Source organism: Alexandromys fortis, unplaced genomic scaffold, assembly GCF_014885135.2.
Source record: "Alexandromys fortis isolate MF-2015 unplaced genomic scaffold, M_Fortis_MF-2015_v1.1 scaffold_141, whole genome shotgun sequence".
In the NCBI taxonomy this organism is placed as follows: domain Eukaryota; kingdom Metazoa; phylum Chordata; class Mammalia; order Rodentia; family Cricetidae; genus Alexandromys; species Alexandromys fortis.
The window spans coordinates 2,823,227-2,841,317 of NW_026068060.1; the positions used below are offsets into that span (position 1 = coordinate 2,823,227).

The 18,091-nt window shown below is 34.0% G+C and overlaps 1 protein-coding gene across 4 annotated transcripts in view; it reads right to left on the minus strand.

The window, feature by feature from the left end:
- Grik2 (glutamate ionotropic receptor kainate type subunit 2) overlaps positions 1-18,091 on the minus strand; it is a 600,544-nt gene that overhangs the window by 340,731 nt on the left and 241,722 nt on the right. For all 4 annotated transcript variants that reach the window (XM_050120166.1, XM_050120163.1, XM_050120164.1 and 1 more), the window contains exons 5-7: positions 12,500-12,681; positions 6,972-7,025; positions 2,942-3,115 (exon numbers count right to left, since the gene is read on the minus strand). In XM_050120166.1, coding sequence (XP_049976123.1) covers positions 2,942-3,115; positions 6,972-7,025; positions 12,500-12,681 — 410 coding nt within the window. The remainder of the gene's footprint in view (positions 1-2,941; positions 3,116-6,971; positions 7,026-12,499; positions 12,682-18,091) is intronic.

Consider the following 18,091-nt stretch of genomic DNA (forward strand, 5'->3'; position numbering starts at 1 on the left):
TTCAAAGACAGATGTCAGCAAAATCTTTCAATTGTGGCCCACCTGGCCACTTAAAGAAACAATGTAAATTGTTCTTACAACAAATGAATATTCAGAATCAATGAGCTCCTGGCTTAAATCCTAAAGGAAAGAAAGAGAAACCCTTGGCTAAGAAATGCCAATCTAAATATGCTAAGAAGGGGCAGTGCATTGCCTAGCAACAATAACAATACAAATCAACAACAAGACAATGGATTGAGGGCACCACTCAGTTTCTGTAAAATTAGAGGGTTTAAACCCAAGAACAAAAACATTTGTGCCAGCTTCAGATTGTAAATCTATCCTCTTGTTTTAAGCTGCTACTCAAAGAAGTGCTGCTGTTGATATTCCTTGCCCTAAAGGTATTGCCTCCTCAGTTCCTCAGTGTTAGACACAGGGTATTGGAGACCTAACCTTCCTGGAACAGTTTGACTTTTATTGAATCCCATAAAGGAAGCATAGTTAACACTGGAATCATTAATGAAGATAGTATAGGAAAAATTACAGTCATGATCACAGTGCCCACTGACTGAAAATTTAAAGAAGGTGAAAATATTGAACAATTTTTATGAATATCTTATGTAATACCTTCATTTAAAAAAAGCTATGCTTTGTGAGGGAGGAAGATATAGTTGCAGCTTTAAGAACTTTACTGAAGAAAAGTGGTTAACCAGTATTGGATTGAAAAGTAAAAGGAAACACTTCTACAGGATTAATTGTTTCTGGAGCTAATATGTCTCTTATAACCATTGAAGAATGGTCCATTTTGAAGTTAAATTTGACCCAACTTTGGTCCTATGAGCTAAAAGGAAACAAAGTGAAACATTCTCACTTCTAATGTTATTCTTCACAAGCACATTGGCTAAGAAAAGAATGGGATATCAAAAAGGGAACAGATGAGGAAGCATTGCAAGGGATTGTTGAACCTATATCCCCACAAAGACAAATCATAAACGTGGATTGACATGGATTGGGTTTTTCATGCCACCTGCACAAATTACAAAGAAATCTAGTGAGCCTGTCTGGACACCTCAATGACCTCCTTTCTAAAGAAAAGCTCCACGCTCTTCATCAGTTAGCAGTTAGTCAGAGAATGATTGGCGAATGGGCACAAAACCCCCTCTTTTTCTCCCTGAAATTCTCCTGCTTTTGTAATTCAAAAGAAATCTGGTAAAAGGAGATTGTTGATTGACTTACAGAATGTTAATGCCACCATGTGGCCAATGGAAGCTTTACAGCCTGATTTACCTATGCCCAAAGCTATTCCTAAAGATTAGCCTTTAATAATTTTGTATTTGATAGATTGCTTTTATACTATACACATTCATTTAGAAGAGAAAGAGCATTTTGCCTCTTCTGTTCCCTTACTAAATCATAAATAACCTCAGCTTTGATATCAAAGGACCATACCACCTCAAGGCAAAAAACACTCCCCCATTATGTGTCAATACTATGTGGGAAAAGTGTTAGAGCCTGTGAGGCAGGCCGTCCCTTGGGCTTATATTATTCATTATATGAACTATCTCACCTCCAAAGAAGAAGAGCAATATTCCACATATCTTATTTCCATATAAGACTAAAGCTATGCTACATAAAAATGGGCTTATCATTGCACCTGAAAGAGTACAAAGATGAGAAGCATCTTTGGGACAGCTACTTACTAGGATGACAACCCATATCCCCAAAATATGTAAATTAGATGAGGCAATTTTGAAACACTTAATGACATTTAGAAATTACTAGGGAACGTTAACTGGCCATGTCCCATTTTAGCAATACCTAGTTGTGTACTAACAATCTACTTAAAAGTGTGGAAGATGAGATGGTGTTATATAGTCCTCACAAAGTTGAGAGGTAAAGGAAGAACTACTGCTATGTGAACCCAGACTAAATAAGGCAGTTGTGGATCCTGTGTATACTTCATTTCCTTTACAATTACATATTTCCCCACTAAATTGTCTCCTACAGGTGTTATATCCAAAGGAGATAAGCCTTTTGCATGAATTTATTTAAACCTCAAGGGCAATAAAACACTAATTTCTTTGCTTACTTTTCTTGCTCAATTCGTAAATCAAGGGAAGACCAGATGTCAACAATTATATAAATTTGATCCCATGCTGTATTATATTTCTTTGAACTAACAATAGTTTTAAAAGTATTCCAGGACTATGAATTAAATTTTCATTTTCAGTTTACCATGGAAAGATAGGAAATTATTTTCCAGATGTATTTTCTCATAATAACTGAATTTGTGATTACAAAATTTATCCAACCTTCTCCCATTACACAGACAGATACATATTTTGTTGGTAGCTTTTCTAAGAGTATAAGAAAAATTAATGGTTCAGATATTTATCACTATATTAATACTTCTTTTATTCAGTCCAATGGGTGGAACTGGCTATTTTGATTCATTTATTACTGTTAGTTCATAACTGCTTAAATGTTGTTTCAGATTCTGCTTATGTTGTAGGATTATTTTCAGCAATAGAAATTGCTTTAATTTCATATTTCCATTCTATTATGCTCCCATTACTACAGAAAGTACAATATCTGGTTAAATCCCCCACACACCCTTTGTTCACTCTTCATACACATTCACACACTAACCTATCTTATTTTATAATTCATATAGACTGTTAGGATTATCTTATGATAATTCTTAACCCCCAGAGTACAAATTGTCTGATTAGCTGAATAATATTGGCTATTGCATGAAACTTTAAGATGCCTCATTTATGACCTCCATTCTCCTATGTCACACCACCTTTAAAGCAGAAACAATGTAGAGCTAAAGGCAATCATAACTCTGATATTATTTTTATGTCAAAACATCAAACTACTGTTTGTACCCAGGGGATTTAATGAGTTATGCAATACTACTTAAAAACACAAAAGTTGATTTTTAAATAGGTATCCATACCGTCATGAATCCATCCAGCAAACCCGAGTCAGGTTTTGGGGGTGCCTGCAACCGTTCCATAGACCACTTTTCAATGATGGAGGAGACTTGTGTATTCTCTGTATTTAGTATTCTGAACCCTGTCATATTTACGCCACTGTATCTGTAGGGCTCCACATCAAGAGCAAAGAGGTCCTGAAACAGAAAGTTTCTGTGTTACCAATAGTAGATTTAATTCATGAGCTTACAGTACTGAAATTATTACTTCATAATTTCCTTAGAAACTAATAGCAGTTTATCTCAAGTGATATCAAGCATACTTTGCACATGAACACAAATCTATTGGTTACAATATTATTTAAACAACAGAATAACATACATGTAACATTTCTATAATCTTTTTGTTAAAGGATAACTTGATCTCATAATTTATGCAATGGCACTTTTCTTTAAACTAACAAGGGTATTTTTTCTTTGTCCTACTTTTTAACCAACTAGTCACATTTTAGTTTTGTTGTGCCTGTGTTTCTATGTTTCTTTTGCTTTACTTTTTTTGAGAAGCCAGTTCTGAAATAATGCTCTAATAAATAATAGCTCCATAAAAGATGAGGGAAAATGTTAACATTATGAATATTGTTAGTTTTAGGAAATTTGCACATCCTTTGTTACATGACCCATCTTAAGACCCACCATAATAAACATTGTTTCTGTTGACCTCTAAGATCTGTATACCATGAAAATTCTTGTTCTGCCTGTTAGTTTTCCTGGGAAATATGAGGCCCAAGCTACCAATGAAGTTGGATATCATCATATAGATGCACAGTATCTGAGACTTCCATCCACTTTCTAACTACCATGAGGAAAGTTTTAGCTCGTTCTAGATAAAGTGAAATCCCAAGGCACATGAATGTCACTGATCCTGTGTGCATCTTGTTTCCTACTAACACTGCCATACCTTCTAGGGGACAGGCATAAAATCCAGAGGAAAGCAACTGGCATTGTACACTTTGCTGCAGAGGAATCTTTACAATTTTAGTATTCAATTTACATGATCTTTCAAAAGAGATAAGATATACTTTACTCAAAATGTAAGTAATTAATGTATAGTGATATATACAAAGAAGGAAAAATGCTTAAAATGATAAGCAAATTTGAACTTAAAAACAAACAAGCCCCTTGGTGATTTTTATCGTGAGTGACATTTCAAATAGCAAACAGAATCTGAGTTGTAATGTGGTTCAAACCACTTTACACAAAATATGAGGCTTAGCGTCCTGAGTATTTTAAGATGAAGGAAAAAGAAATGTATAGAAGAAGCAAAAAGGTTACTCTCTGACCTTCTCTCAACTTTCTCTCCCAGAGTGGGGCCATAAAAGGATTCTTTTAGTCTACATCCTTTAAAAATAGGTTATGAGAGCCTCTTTCGTCTCTAACACACTATCTCCCTGTTGGAGTAGTGAGCAGTGAACAGTGCAGAATGCAGAAACTCATGGCTGCTAAGACACTTAGATTAAGTGATTGCTGAGTGGTTAGTGCTAAAACAGGACACTTATACCACCTTCTCTAAGTCTCATTGGACATAAAAGAAGCAAAAGCAGAACAAATAGAATGTGAAAATTTTCACAAAGGGTTGTGAAAAGGTTACCTTCAAGGCATGGCATGATCATTGCAAACATGACGTAAACAACTGTAGTTGCCTAAATTGGAGCAACATAAGATTCAAGGGCCTGAATAAGATGCAAGCTGTCAGCAATCAATCATAAACATAGAATAGTAGGTCTTATCCTTCATGTTGATCGATTGGTTATGATGGATTTTAAGGGATGGATGTTATCGTTTTTAATTGGGTACCAAACAGTGAGCTACCCAGGCCCCAACGGGGAGTTCCCCTCACTAACATTCAAATGGTCCTCATTAAAATCTATGGTCCTCAAAACAAAGCAAAAAGACACAAACATGGAAAAAATAACCTGCACAGAATAGGACAGGACACTACAGAGGTAGGGAGGAAATAAGAGAAGGATTTGTTGAAAATAAAGGGAACATGCTATAAACACTTGTTAATTTTTCAAAGAACAAATTTAATCAGAACAAAAAATGTAGAGAGAAGTCTTTCATTCTAGAAGACTGTTGAACAATATTTGAAAGTTCCTCAGTTCTAGGAGAAGCTGAATAAACAGATTTTACTTTATTTCACCTAATTTACTATTGCTAGATGATACTGTAGTTTTATCCAGTCATATTTACAAACAGCTATTGACTCTTCATCAAACCACAGCATATCAACTAAGAGTTCACTCCATGCCAGCAGCAACAGACACACGGCAACAGACACACAATAAATATATGTATATTTTTCCCTGTTGCCCTATCTTCTGCTCAGATGGGTCCCAACCATGTACTTTGTAAGATGAGGAAATCCATCCCCATCCACCCACATACACCTGCTTTAAAGAATGATCAGAATATTGATAAGGTCAATGGCACTGAAAATATGAGTAGAAATATGAAGGAGAAAATATAAAGCATGATCTCATACAAGATTGATTGAAATCAATTTGATTGCAAAGGAGAATCAAAGCAAAGAAAATGGGAAATTTGGTTTATAATTACAAAAGTATAAACCTTTATTTGCAGACAAATTTGTTATAACTATCCTAAAATAAATGTACTCTTTTCTTAACTATAAGATAATGATATTTTATATTGAATCAAGTTGCAATAGCATTATGTGGACCCATGTGAAAAGGAAAGAGCCATTCCATCTTCTCCTTCCTATTACCAAGTTTCTTATAAACTGTAAAAATCATCAAGGAAGAGGTGATTCAGCAACATAGCAGAGCCAGTCTTCGTGTTTATATATAGCAAACATCCAGCTGTGCAATAAATACTCCTGGAGGAATCATCATCTCTCAGAAAGTTATTGAAAACAACTGGATCTTACGAACTGCAAAAGCAAGGAAAATAATTTCAACATTTAAAAATAAATAGCAAGAACACTGACTGAACTGTTCCTAAATGGAATAGAAAAAAAAAGGCTATAGAAGCTATAGAGAAAAGAACAAATGAGTAGAATTATGTGGATTATATAAGAATCAATAATACTTGAAAATTTGAATAAAATCAAAGAAGAATTGATTTGGAAAATAATGAATTGATATTTAGATGTTTTCAATTTATAACAATACCACAATATTTAGAATTAAACTGTAATGACCATGAAAACTGTACAGATGCCTCTAGTCATTCTTTAAGCAAATGTGGTAATTGATCACTCAAGATATGACAATCTACAGGTAAAGGATAATAGGATACAGGCTGGATATGGGAAAGAAAGGTCTAGTGAAAGAGATGGAAAGCTACTTCTCAGAAGAAATCAGAACTGTCAGCTAAATGGAGAAAGAAATAAGTGAACATGGCCTTGGTATGCACACATATAATCCTAACATCACAGGAAGCAGGCAGGATTGCAAGAACCATTTATAAAATAGTAAAGACAATTTTTCCTGCATAATAAAGAAAATGTCATGGGTATTTCAGGACAAAATGTAAAAGTAATATGCCAATTGTTTATTGCAAGTTTAATCATATTGACCTAAAATGTTACCAAATATGGACAATTTAGTCAACTGAGAGGGCAATTATCAAAAGGCTTGATATCAAAAACACACCCAAATCAGGCCATCAAACAGACAATAAAGAGCAAAGATAATAGCATAAGACATTGTGGTTGTCTAATACACTGGGGTTTTTTTGGGGGGTAAGATAATTTTAACACCTACTATGCCCTTAAAGGCTCTGGAGCCACATAATTAGACACACTACACTTTCAATTGATAACTGAAATGATATTATTCAAAGCCATCAGCTTCCCCCAAGAGCTATTAGTTCTGTCTCATGATTCCTTCCGAGTTATATTAAAATAATATAAAGTATAAAGTATAAATGTGTTGTTCATTACTTCTCACTCAAAAACGACATTTTCCACCCTCTTAATAGTCATAATAATAAAATCTACAGCATTATTTTTATGTTTTAATAACTTACTTACCAGAGTGGTAAATATATAATGATAATATTCTGTCATCATTCCCATAGCTAATGCCTAAGAGGTAAAAAAGTAAAAGAAACAAAAAGATTAGCATTGAGGGTATATATAATGTGAAATATATTATTTCAGTATGGCAGGTAATGACAAAATATACAATTGATATATAGTTAACTTCCATTACTCATGGTATATAAAATTGGATCATACTTAATTTTCCCAGTAGTAAGAAAACAATTATTTTTAAAAGGAATTTTTGAACCTATTCTTCTGACAGTAAAGCTATTGCTTGAATGTTTGCAGTGGTAAAATTGATAGCATTAAAGTTTAACAGCAGTAAAGTTTATGTAAAGCTTGATATATAGTTTAAAAACATTAAAATTGATGTAAAACTTGATATTAGCACATTTCTTCCTTGGGTTTACATATAGTACACACACTAGATATATCCTAGTGAGACATTCTTTTATTTGATTAGTTTTTTTGTTGTTGTTGTTGAGAAATTATCAGGAAGAGCTACAAAGAACAAGGTAAAGTAGTAGTACTCTTTCTCTGCACCTTAGGACTAATTGGAACATTAAGAAAGGCAATGTAAATCAGAACTTGTTAAAAATATGGATAATTAATTGAATATTTTGACTTTTTTCAAAGATCAGATAAAATTTACGATTTGTTTTTGTTTCCCTTTTCTACATTTCTTAACAGATTCTGACTGACAATGGTTTTAGGTCAAGTTCCTTTTGTATTGAAATTTGCACTGATGAGAATTATGCCTGTCTTTTTCACTTCTAAAAAAGTAAGGGAAATGAATAGATGAATAGCTGACAGTGAAACTGAAAACCCTTTCCTTTTTTTTTTTTTTTTTCTAAAGGAAGAACTCCTAGCTGGAAGAAAGTATTCTTATCTGATAGTCTCCTAAACACTTCTAACTATTCAAAAATCATTTGCGAAGTAGCCTTCTCAGCTACTACCTGTGGGCAACGAACAGGAAAGCTTCATAGACATAGGTTGGCATTCGCAATTAAGTAGACTAAATTTTGTAAATTTTAACAAATGTCATTCAGTATAAAGGGAATAGTCTCCATTATTAGCCATTATTCTTATCCACGTTAGTCAGTCACTTCTAAAATAGAACACATAAAATACTACTTGGCAAACTAAAGATTTAAACACAGAAAAATAAACAGGGAAAAATCACTGATTTCTATTTCTTGAATTAGTAACATTTCTATAACCCTATAACTTCTGGTTAAGTTACCCTAGCAAGCTAAAGGGATATTTTCCTCATTAAACATTTACATTATCTGTTACAGTAGAGAATGTCGGTTGCCAAAAAAAATGTACAGCAGTCTTCTTATCTACAATCAATCAATGGCAGCTTAATATTACCATTGTTTCTAAAAACATTAGCTCAAAATGTGCAGAGACAGATAAAGAATAAGTTGTACAAATATCACTGATATTACTAAAGTATATAAAAATTTAAATTAAATATATTGAATATTTAAACTATCAAAACTTCATAATGTAGATTCAACTATCATATGCACGGAAAGAAAACTAGCACATAACAAAGTTAAATAAAATGCCCAACAGAGTAACGATGGCTCTATCTCTAGTATTTGGAGTCTAGACCTGACTAAAAGACAGGTGGAGACACTAAATGTGAAAACAAAGTTACTCAAGTCAACAAAAACCAGGAGAATGTGTGAGAACTGTCTCTGCTAAATTCACAGAGCTTTTCATACTACAACAGGTATATTTATAGGTTAAACCTATAAGGGGAATGACTATCACTTCTCTGGTCTGAAAACTGTGACAGTTGCTGTCAGAAGGGAATGTGACTTTACAAGACAAAGTCGGTTGTATTCCCATTCTCTATATGGGCTACAGGTTTGTCACCTTGATTTAAAAAAAAAAAAATGTTTGCCACGGGGAAGTGGTGATGCATGCCTTTAATCCTAATCTTAGGGAGGCAGAGGCAAGTGGATCTCTGTGAGGTCAAGGCCAGCCTGGACTACAAGAGCTAGTTCCAGGACAGGCTCCAAAACTATAGAGAAACCCTGTCTCAAAAAAAGAAAAAAAAAGTTTGAAAAATAGCAACTTGGCTCTGTCTAAAGCCAGCTTAAATCTGAAGCACAATAATGTTTCAGGAGACATATCCTGGAATCATGGGTTCTCCATTAATTATGCCTCCCAACTCCAATTTAACCACCACAATCTAATGGTGTTCAATTTGGATTTTTTCCTACATATTCATCCATGATATTTTATAAAAGTGTATATTATATATTCTAAAAGATGTTGACTCCTTTCTAAAAATATGTGAATTCTAAAAAATATTCCCATTTCATTGATAATTTGTAACTCCTAGCCATTCAGGCCAGCTTGTGAAACAGGGGATAAGAGCGGAACCATGGTAAGGGGGTGGGGTAAACTGCCATAGGCTTCTTCTTTATTACCTTGAAAAATAGTCAATAATAAAGAGTGGGTTGGTTTATGGCTATATTTGACATTTTTTAAAACTTTGATTTTGAAACTAAGAATAAATTATAAACTATAATATTTGATCTAAAGATGTTAGTATTCATTTGGTAACCTCAGAAACAAGAGGGTTATTACCACCAAGATTAGCTTCATAGTCAATGGCTCTGTATCTCCCCTTAACTACAAACCAAGGTGTCTTTCCAAACCTTAAACCACAAAAAGGAAAAATATTTGCACCTTCTTGAGAATGATATTACTGAGGAAGCCTCAAAGGAAGTACATCGTGGCATACATCATATTTTCATGAAGACCACAAATGAATTTGTTTCAGATAAACTCTTAGGAAGCTGCAGCATGAAGCTAGCAGTTTTGTCATGCAGGTACGTGCTGTGTAAGCATTCTATTCTTCCTGCTAGATTCAGCAATAGGATTGTTCTCACTAAACAAAAGTGAAGGACAGAGGGAAAATACAAATATCAAATATTACATTTACTTATAACTTGTTGCTGTGGGTGTATTTGCATTAGCTTTTACATTTCTTCCAAAATGAAGGTTTTTTTTATTATTTTATTTCACATTCTCTGATCTCAACTTTGAAGTCCTTGGTTATGATTGCCCTGTGTGATAGAATGTCCTCCTGAGGTTTTACTTCTAAGCATCTTGGCTTTGCTCTAGGGAATTCTCTGTCAGAAATCTGAATTGAGGTGGAATTATCTGCTGCTTAAGAATTACTGTCGATTAATGTATGAAACTTGCCTCTAAGGATACCTAGTCAATCCTGGGCTTCACTCTCTTTCAGAGCTTTCAGGCAAAAAAAAAAAAAAATACAGTTAGTTTGAACAAATGTTTAATTTATGGTTTTTTGTTTGTTTTTATTATAAAAGAACAAGGTTGAGCTAAGGCCATTATTTTCTGTTTCTTCCTATCATCTTTTGGATGGAGCACTTCTGAAAGTTCATCTACTTGTGCTGTTCAGCCCTAAACAGATGTCTCTGGTAGTCCTCCACCAGCCAATGGTGCATAATCTCAGAAACACACATACGTCACATCACACTACAGCCTCGTCTTAGTTTAATTTCCATTATTGTGATAAGCACCATGACTGGACAGAATGTGGGGGAAGAAAGAGTCTATTTCTTTCTTTTTGATTTTGAACAGTGGATTGTGACTCCAAGGGATTGAATGATACTTTCACAGGGGTCAACAAAGACCCCTGGAAAACACAGATATTTACATTATGATTCATAACAGTAACAAAATCATAATTCTGAAATAGCAACAAAACTAATTGAATGGTTGCAGGTCAGCACAACATGAGGAATTGTATTAAAGTGTTTTGGCATTAAGAAGGTTGGGAGTCACCATTCTAAAGTCCCATTCCATCACTGAGGGCAGGAACTGGAGGCAGGAATTGAAGCAGAGAACACAGAGAAACAATCCTTACTGTAATCCTTGGCTTACACACAGCTAGCTTTCTTATACAACCCAGGACCATCTGCCTAGGAATGACACCATCCACAATTGGCTGGGCCCTGCTCCCATCAATCAGAAATCAAGAAAATGTCACACAGGCCAATCTAATGTTAACAATTTCCCTACTGAGTATATTTAAATATTAAATATTATTTGGGATTCGTCTTCATATTCAAACAGAGCAGGGCTTATCTAAGGAACATTATAATATAATGGATACATCTAATAGAAGGTAGAAAACTCTCTGTTATTGGAGGTTTTCTCATCTTCCAGACATAAGCACAAATCAGTTAGATCTTAAAAGAAAAATCTCATCTATTGCTTGTTAGAAGCCCAGAGAAGAGGTATAAGCTAGTTGTCTGTCAGAGTAAAGAGAAGACCACTTCTTCAAATCAAGTGTTGTTCAGAAAATGTGAAAAGCTTCACTTCTGCTTTAGTGTTTTTTCCATCATTACGTTCATACTGAAACAAAACAAAAACCAAAGCCAAGCATAATCCCTCATATACTTTATCACCTGCATAGAAAGCTAGAAAAATATCCAATAAAATATGCGAATCTTAACAGTGCTCCACAAGTATTTTATCCTACACTTAAAGACTTAAAGCACAGATTCAGCCTGTGTCTAGTAACTCATGCTTTACATATGTGTTCTTTTTCATCATCCTTACAGCCAAAGGAAGCTGAGCTATCCCAGTCTAATCTTGGAGAGACTGTGCGACTTGAACAGCACATACTACTAGCAAGGAAAGTGCAGAGAAATTAGCATTTAACCAAATGATGTTCTCAGTAGTCATTCCACAATAAAGTCTTGCCTTAATAAAAGAAAATTTCAAAATCCTTTTGTTTTTTCAGTAAGCTACCATTATGTGAACATTATATAATTGTAACTGCAATCTAGAGTAGTCTCTCTGTAAATGGGGGCGGGAGGGCTGCTGCTGGAGACTAGATGCAAAACTTTGTGCACTTTTTGATCCATAAAATATGGTTTTGAACTCAAATCTTTGCTTTTGTCTTTTAATGTTATAAAATATTGTGCAATATGGTGGTTTGAGTAAATTAGTAAACTCTCACAATAATCAACAGACAATTGAAATTCCTCTCAAAATTGCAGTGTTTTAAAGATTTTCAATATTGAGTTTACATTTTCCCTAAAATAAATTAACTAAAAGTAATTGTCAGATTTTCTGTTTGTGAGATGTATGTTTTTAACCGACAGTCAGACCACTGGTGAACTGTCAAGTTGAGAAAAAGTGAATTGCTAGTTTGTATTTGTTTTTAAAATTAAATTAATCCTTGATAAGAGTTGCTTTTTTAGAAGTTAGTCCTTGACCACTATAGTTTGAAGCCATATCCATTTTGGTTGACCTGTCTCACCATCAGGCCTGTTACTACTCTCCATGACTAACTGTGTAAGTGCTTATAATGGAATAAATTGCTTTTCTATAAAAAAAAAATCACACTCAGATGCATTCTCTGACTTCTTAATGATGTAACACTAAGTCTTACCTTTAGAACATAGCATAAAGAAAATTTTATATAAAACTAAGAATTTAAGTAACTTAAAATTTACCTGCTTTAAAATGCCCGCTGCCATTTCATGACTGCAGTCGAAGATTACATGGAACTCTTTGCCTCTTTTCATTTCTTTCAGCAAAGGCTTTGCATCCCTTGTATCAGCTGGCAGCTGACGGATTTTAAGTCTTAGATTGTACCTTGATGGAGCTTTGATGAGCTCTTGCAAGCGAATGAGACCTTTAATACAAAAGGGGAAAAAAGCAGAAGCAAATCAAGAGCAGGTCACAGAATAATGAAATGTAAATTTGACGTATAATTATCTTGGTCACATGTAGGTGCTTTGGTGCAGGTCAGGGGACTAGCGTTGGAATTCCTTTATTTTTGTCTATTTTTTTTTCTTTTAAACAGTGATTTACTATTTCAACTAATAGGGCATAAAACTTACTATGTAGAATAAGGTGACCATGAATTCTCAGTGAGCTTCCTGCCTCAGTGTCCTGAATTTTGTACAACTTTGTCAAGTCAATATACTAGTATAATATATATAACTTCAGATATTAAGAAATGTGCACTCTCTAGACAAACATCTTTCAATTATGGTTCAAAATATATCAAATCACTAATTTATCTTAGTAGATCATACATTATTTTAAATACTATTGTAGTTTATTGATATAAATAATTTTCAAGTGCCGAAACCCTTTTAACATTTGATACACAGAACCCTGTCACTCAGAAAAGAGCCCTTACTTAAAATATGTCACTGAATTCTTTGTGATTTAGATCAAGTCGAAAAATGTCCTGTCTCTTCCCACTCTTCATTCTTACATCTGTAGAAACACCTGTATGTTTCTTTCACATAAGGTCTTTTTAGTTTTTCTCAACAATTGCTTTGATGAAAATTATTACCATGATAGTAAAGAGATTTTAAAACAACTAGTGTACCCTCTTTTCTCTCCTTTCTCTATGTACATTTGCATGTTGCCTAATTTGTTTGGTAACAGAAATGGAGACAAAATTCTCAACTAAAAAATCTATCGTGTATTCAAAGAGCCTGTCAGATCATGAGAACAAAACCACAAACTGCTATTTTAACTAATTGTAAATATTATAAAATATTTTTTTTATTTTCATTATAGATGTAGTACCATAATATAGCAATGTTATAAATGCTGTTGGAGACACAACTACTAAAATAGTAAAGGGATAATAAAGCAAAAGTTTCTAAGAATCACTCATTTAAATTGAGCCTAGATTTTTCAAAACTAAATGTCAACTCAGCATGTAGTACATGAATGCAAACAAATCTTATACAAAATGTTGACTGCATAAAAATAAGATAGTTATTCAGCCCATTTATTTTAAAAGATTATTTTACAATTAAATCCAAAGTCTACTCTAGCTTGGGAGTTGGGTTTGGTTCTGAGTTCAGCAGTCAATGATCGGTATGCTTTGTGCCTGACTCTGAGTGCTAATAACACTGGCTATGGATTAACATATAAAACACAAAAAGAACTTGTTAAAATTGCCCTTCAATAAACCTAATCTCAAAACTTTAAAGACCATTTTGGGAGATTCCCATGTTAACAAAGGAAAAATGGAGCTATCAAGTTACAGATTAACTTAACAGTTTGGATTGAAAAAGTTCAACTGACTTAGAAATAGACGATTTTAGAAAAGTGGTTTTTGCAGAGCTCCTCCAAATATAATGTCTGCCAAGTATTTTCAAGTCTTTTAAAAGCTCATGTGGATAGTTCATTGAGCCATCAGGTACAATAAATGTTTGCTTGTTCTCTTCACACATATATATCCCCGCTGGTATTAATGGAACAGGCTTCAGTTTGCCAGCTTCCCTGAGGGATGATATTGAAGAGGGAGAAATATAAATCACTGTTACTAATAGGAGCAGCCCTCTATTACATGAGAATTTGAGTGAAATGTTGTCTTCAATTATTTTTTGACCTGAGTTCTGTGCAATACTTCTTTATGGAAGACACTGTTTTGTAGATAAATATAATCAATGCAATAATCATTTTAATCTAGTCTTTAGCTGTAATTAATAGAGGTGAGGGAAGCATTTCTACACAAATGTCATTTCCATTGGCTGTTCACCCTTAAGTATTTGAATAAAACCTCCCAGTATTTCCATAAGAAAGATAGAATCTGGAGAGCAGTTGGAAAGTCAAGTGGAATCATGGTTTATATTCTTGTTTTCTGTCACCTTCTCCAACAGGTGGCTAGAGTTCGCTTATGGATTATCACTCTTCCATTGCTCTATCACACGATATAATTTCTATCCTTCCATATCTACTCTCTTCCCTTGCTTTCTCCTTTCCCTAATATTTTAGGGAAATCCCTCTCTAAATTTTTGTATCTTGGATAAAAAAAAAGAGGACTAACAAAGTAATTTTAATGCATTTAAGACATCAAGAGAATCAATATTTTCCTACTTATCGTATATGAAATATTTGATAGCATTCCACTAATATATTTGATGGGATAAATTTTTATTTTAGCTTATCTTTTTATTTTTAGGTAGTTTTTGAAATGATAATAAAATCAAATAATTTCCTTCTTTCTTTTCTTTTCTTCCCTCCAAATCCTCCCTTTACCCCCTTTTGGGTCTTTCAAATTCATATACTCTTTATTTTTTTTGTTAATTGATGCTGCATACATGTGTGTATGTATGTGTGTGTGTGTGTGTATATATATATATATATTATTCCTAAATATATAAGTATAGCCTAAACACAAGCTGAACAAGGACACCAAATGTAGGCATGCTAGTTGTAGCCAACTAATGAATGTTAGGAGTCGAAAAGTCTTCCTCAGGGAACACCACGTCAATTAGATTATTTCATATTTTTTATAAGTCCATTGTTCATGTTACCAAGGTCAATTCACACAAACATATATTGTGCACCAATTATCCCACCCACAACCTTGTTACTCCACCCTCAAGTAGGATGGAGATTTCCTCCAAAGGAAAATCAGTATAAACCTTAAAAATCTATTGTTACAAAATTAGCTATGTGTTTCCTCTGTGCATCATTATCTGTCACCCCACCTAACTCAAATATCCTTCTCTTTGCAACTTATGACTAAGGAACATGGTATTTTTTCTGACAAGATAGTCTTACCCAAATTTACCATATGTAAACAAATATACCTTCTTATATATACTCTATAAGATTTATAAGATCGTCTTTTTCTTTGTTTAGGAGAAAAATGTTTCAAAGCAGTTGACATGTCTTATATATAGGCCTGTTTCATATTAACTCGGTGTTGAGAGAGAAATACAATAAAACATCTATTAGATTTAATAAGAGCACAGACATTTTCCTGAAAATATGCTCCGTACAAATACTTTTCCAGCAACGTTTCAGAAATATTGTTTACTTAAAAAATTTGGCAACCAATTATTTGCAACTCTGCAAAACAGACTTTTAATTAAATATCCCTTTCCCCTAATGTAATTAGTTTATACAATAATAATAAAAAGAAACACGACGCAGATGGGTTTCTAGAATGTAACAAAAAGTTTTCCCTACAATTACCTCCTTATTTGGTAGATGGGGAACATCCTCTTAACTATGAATCCATCACTACATGTGTGTGTGCTATTGTTGGTTTTTTAACCTTTTTTATACTCTTCTTTATTCCAGCAGTGACTGAAATCAAGGTTTTCTTTACCATTCGGGAACAAAGGTCTGAACTGCTCTTTTCAGACATTGCCATCAAATTAGCTTTTAAGGAGACTCCAGAAGGAACCATTTATACACACTCCAGTTGGCACCCTCCTCTACAGAGATCAATCACACTACATCTCATGTAGGCTCAAGCTTCCCTAGCCCCAGGAAGGGAGTCCCCAGCTTCCTCCTACACCCAGGTATCCATTTCAGCAGCCAAATGAGCTAGAGTTTTGCCACCTGGCAGACTGTCCAGGCCCATTTATCAGGTCGGTTAATATGATTTTTTTTAGCAAGCTAAGATAGACTCCCACAAAATGCATTTTAAAATTAACAATGTGAAATATGACTACTCTGGATTCTGTGTTTCATCATCTTCTCATTGTTCAAGCTGAGAAAAGAAAACAATACATGAGAAGACAAAGCAAATAGTTTTTTTTTGATGGGTTATTTTTATTAGAAAACTTTAGAGTACATTGGTGCTTCAAAATGAACTGAATACTTTTTCAAAAAAAATGAACTGAATAAGGTATGTACACTCATAAAATATATTTTAACATATGTTAATGCTATAAAAATAAGCAAATAAGCAAGGTATCCAAGTATAAAAAATAAAAAGTACCCACATACATATATCACTGTTTCCTTGGAGTGAAGTATTTATGTTCAATGCAGATAACATAGAAAATAACTAACCAATACACTTTCTATGTATTTCAAACTTCCATATAGAGGTCTTACCAGACTGTTAACCCAAACCACAGACCTCAAATTTCACTTTTATTGTTGGAATCTGTGGCTTTTGCTACTGGCTCCTGTGGGGTACTACTAACACTCCAGAATATCCTTTCTTGAAAGAGCATTTTACTTAAGCAAATGCTTTGGACCAACAAGAAAAGATATAATGATGTATTGGGGATGAGGTGCTTTGTGTCATTTTATATTTATTAGCTCAGCCCCTACAGTTGTTGAAGACCATGAGAAGAGGGCTATCATTCATGTCTACAAAGTTCATGTCCAATAGAAACTATTTGGTGTTTATGTAAAAGTACATGTTAGTTTTCCTGGTTGGCAATATTCCATGAATACAGCCGGGCGGTGGTGGCGCACACCTTTAATCCCAGCACTCGCGGGAGGCAGAGGCAGGCAGATCTCTGGGAGTTCGAGGCCAGTCGGATCTACAAGAGCTAGTTCCGGGACAGGCACCAAAGCTGCAGAGAAACCCTGTCTCGAAAAATCAAAAAAAAAAAAATATTCCATGAATACTTTTACATGAAACATGAGCATTATCCATAAACACTGTTGGAATGGAAACTGAGAGCTTGGAGTTTGATCTTTTTAGGTTTGGCCATAGATGCCTCTGCTCTGGGCTAATTTTAAACTGAATGTTTTAGTTGTCATGAATTGTAACAGTGAAACAGTGAGTTTAACAAGTTTCAATGAATTCTGTGAGTCACACCAAACTTGAGGAAGATCTTCACCACAGTACCACAGTTGAAATTACAAGTTGTGATAGAAATTAGGGTCACCGTAGAGGCACTGAACTTTTTATCTGTTATAAATGAGAGGGTTAGGTAAGAGGATTTTGAACTTCAGAACAATGTAATAGCTCACTCTGATGTCTTGTCGATACTCTAAATAAAAACTAACCTGGTACTTTCACTGTTTGTTCCCTAAAGCTGTTTTTTTTTCATATGCTTCTATCTAGGAAGTATAACATTTATATCTAAAATAAAAGACAAGGTGTCTTCTCTGATTGCTCTATTTCTGACACAGACCATATCTAGCTTTCTAGCAAACCCTGTCAGAGTTACTTAAAATATTAACAGAAAATGATTGGTACTGTCATTCGTGAGACACATATTATGTCTCACATGGGTATCTATTATAAAAATCTGAATATATATTCATATATATTACATCAACAATTGGCACAAAATAACATAATAAACAGTAAA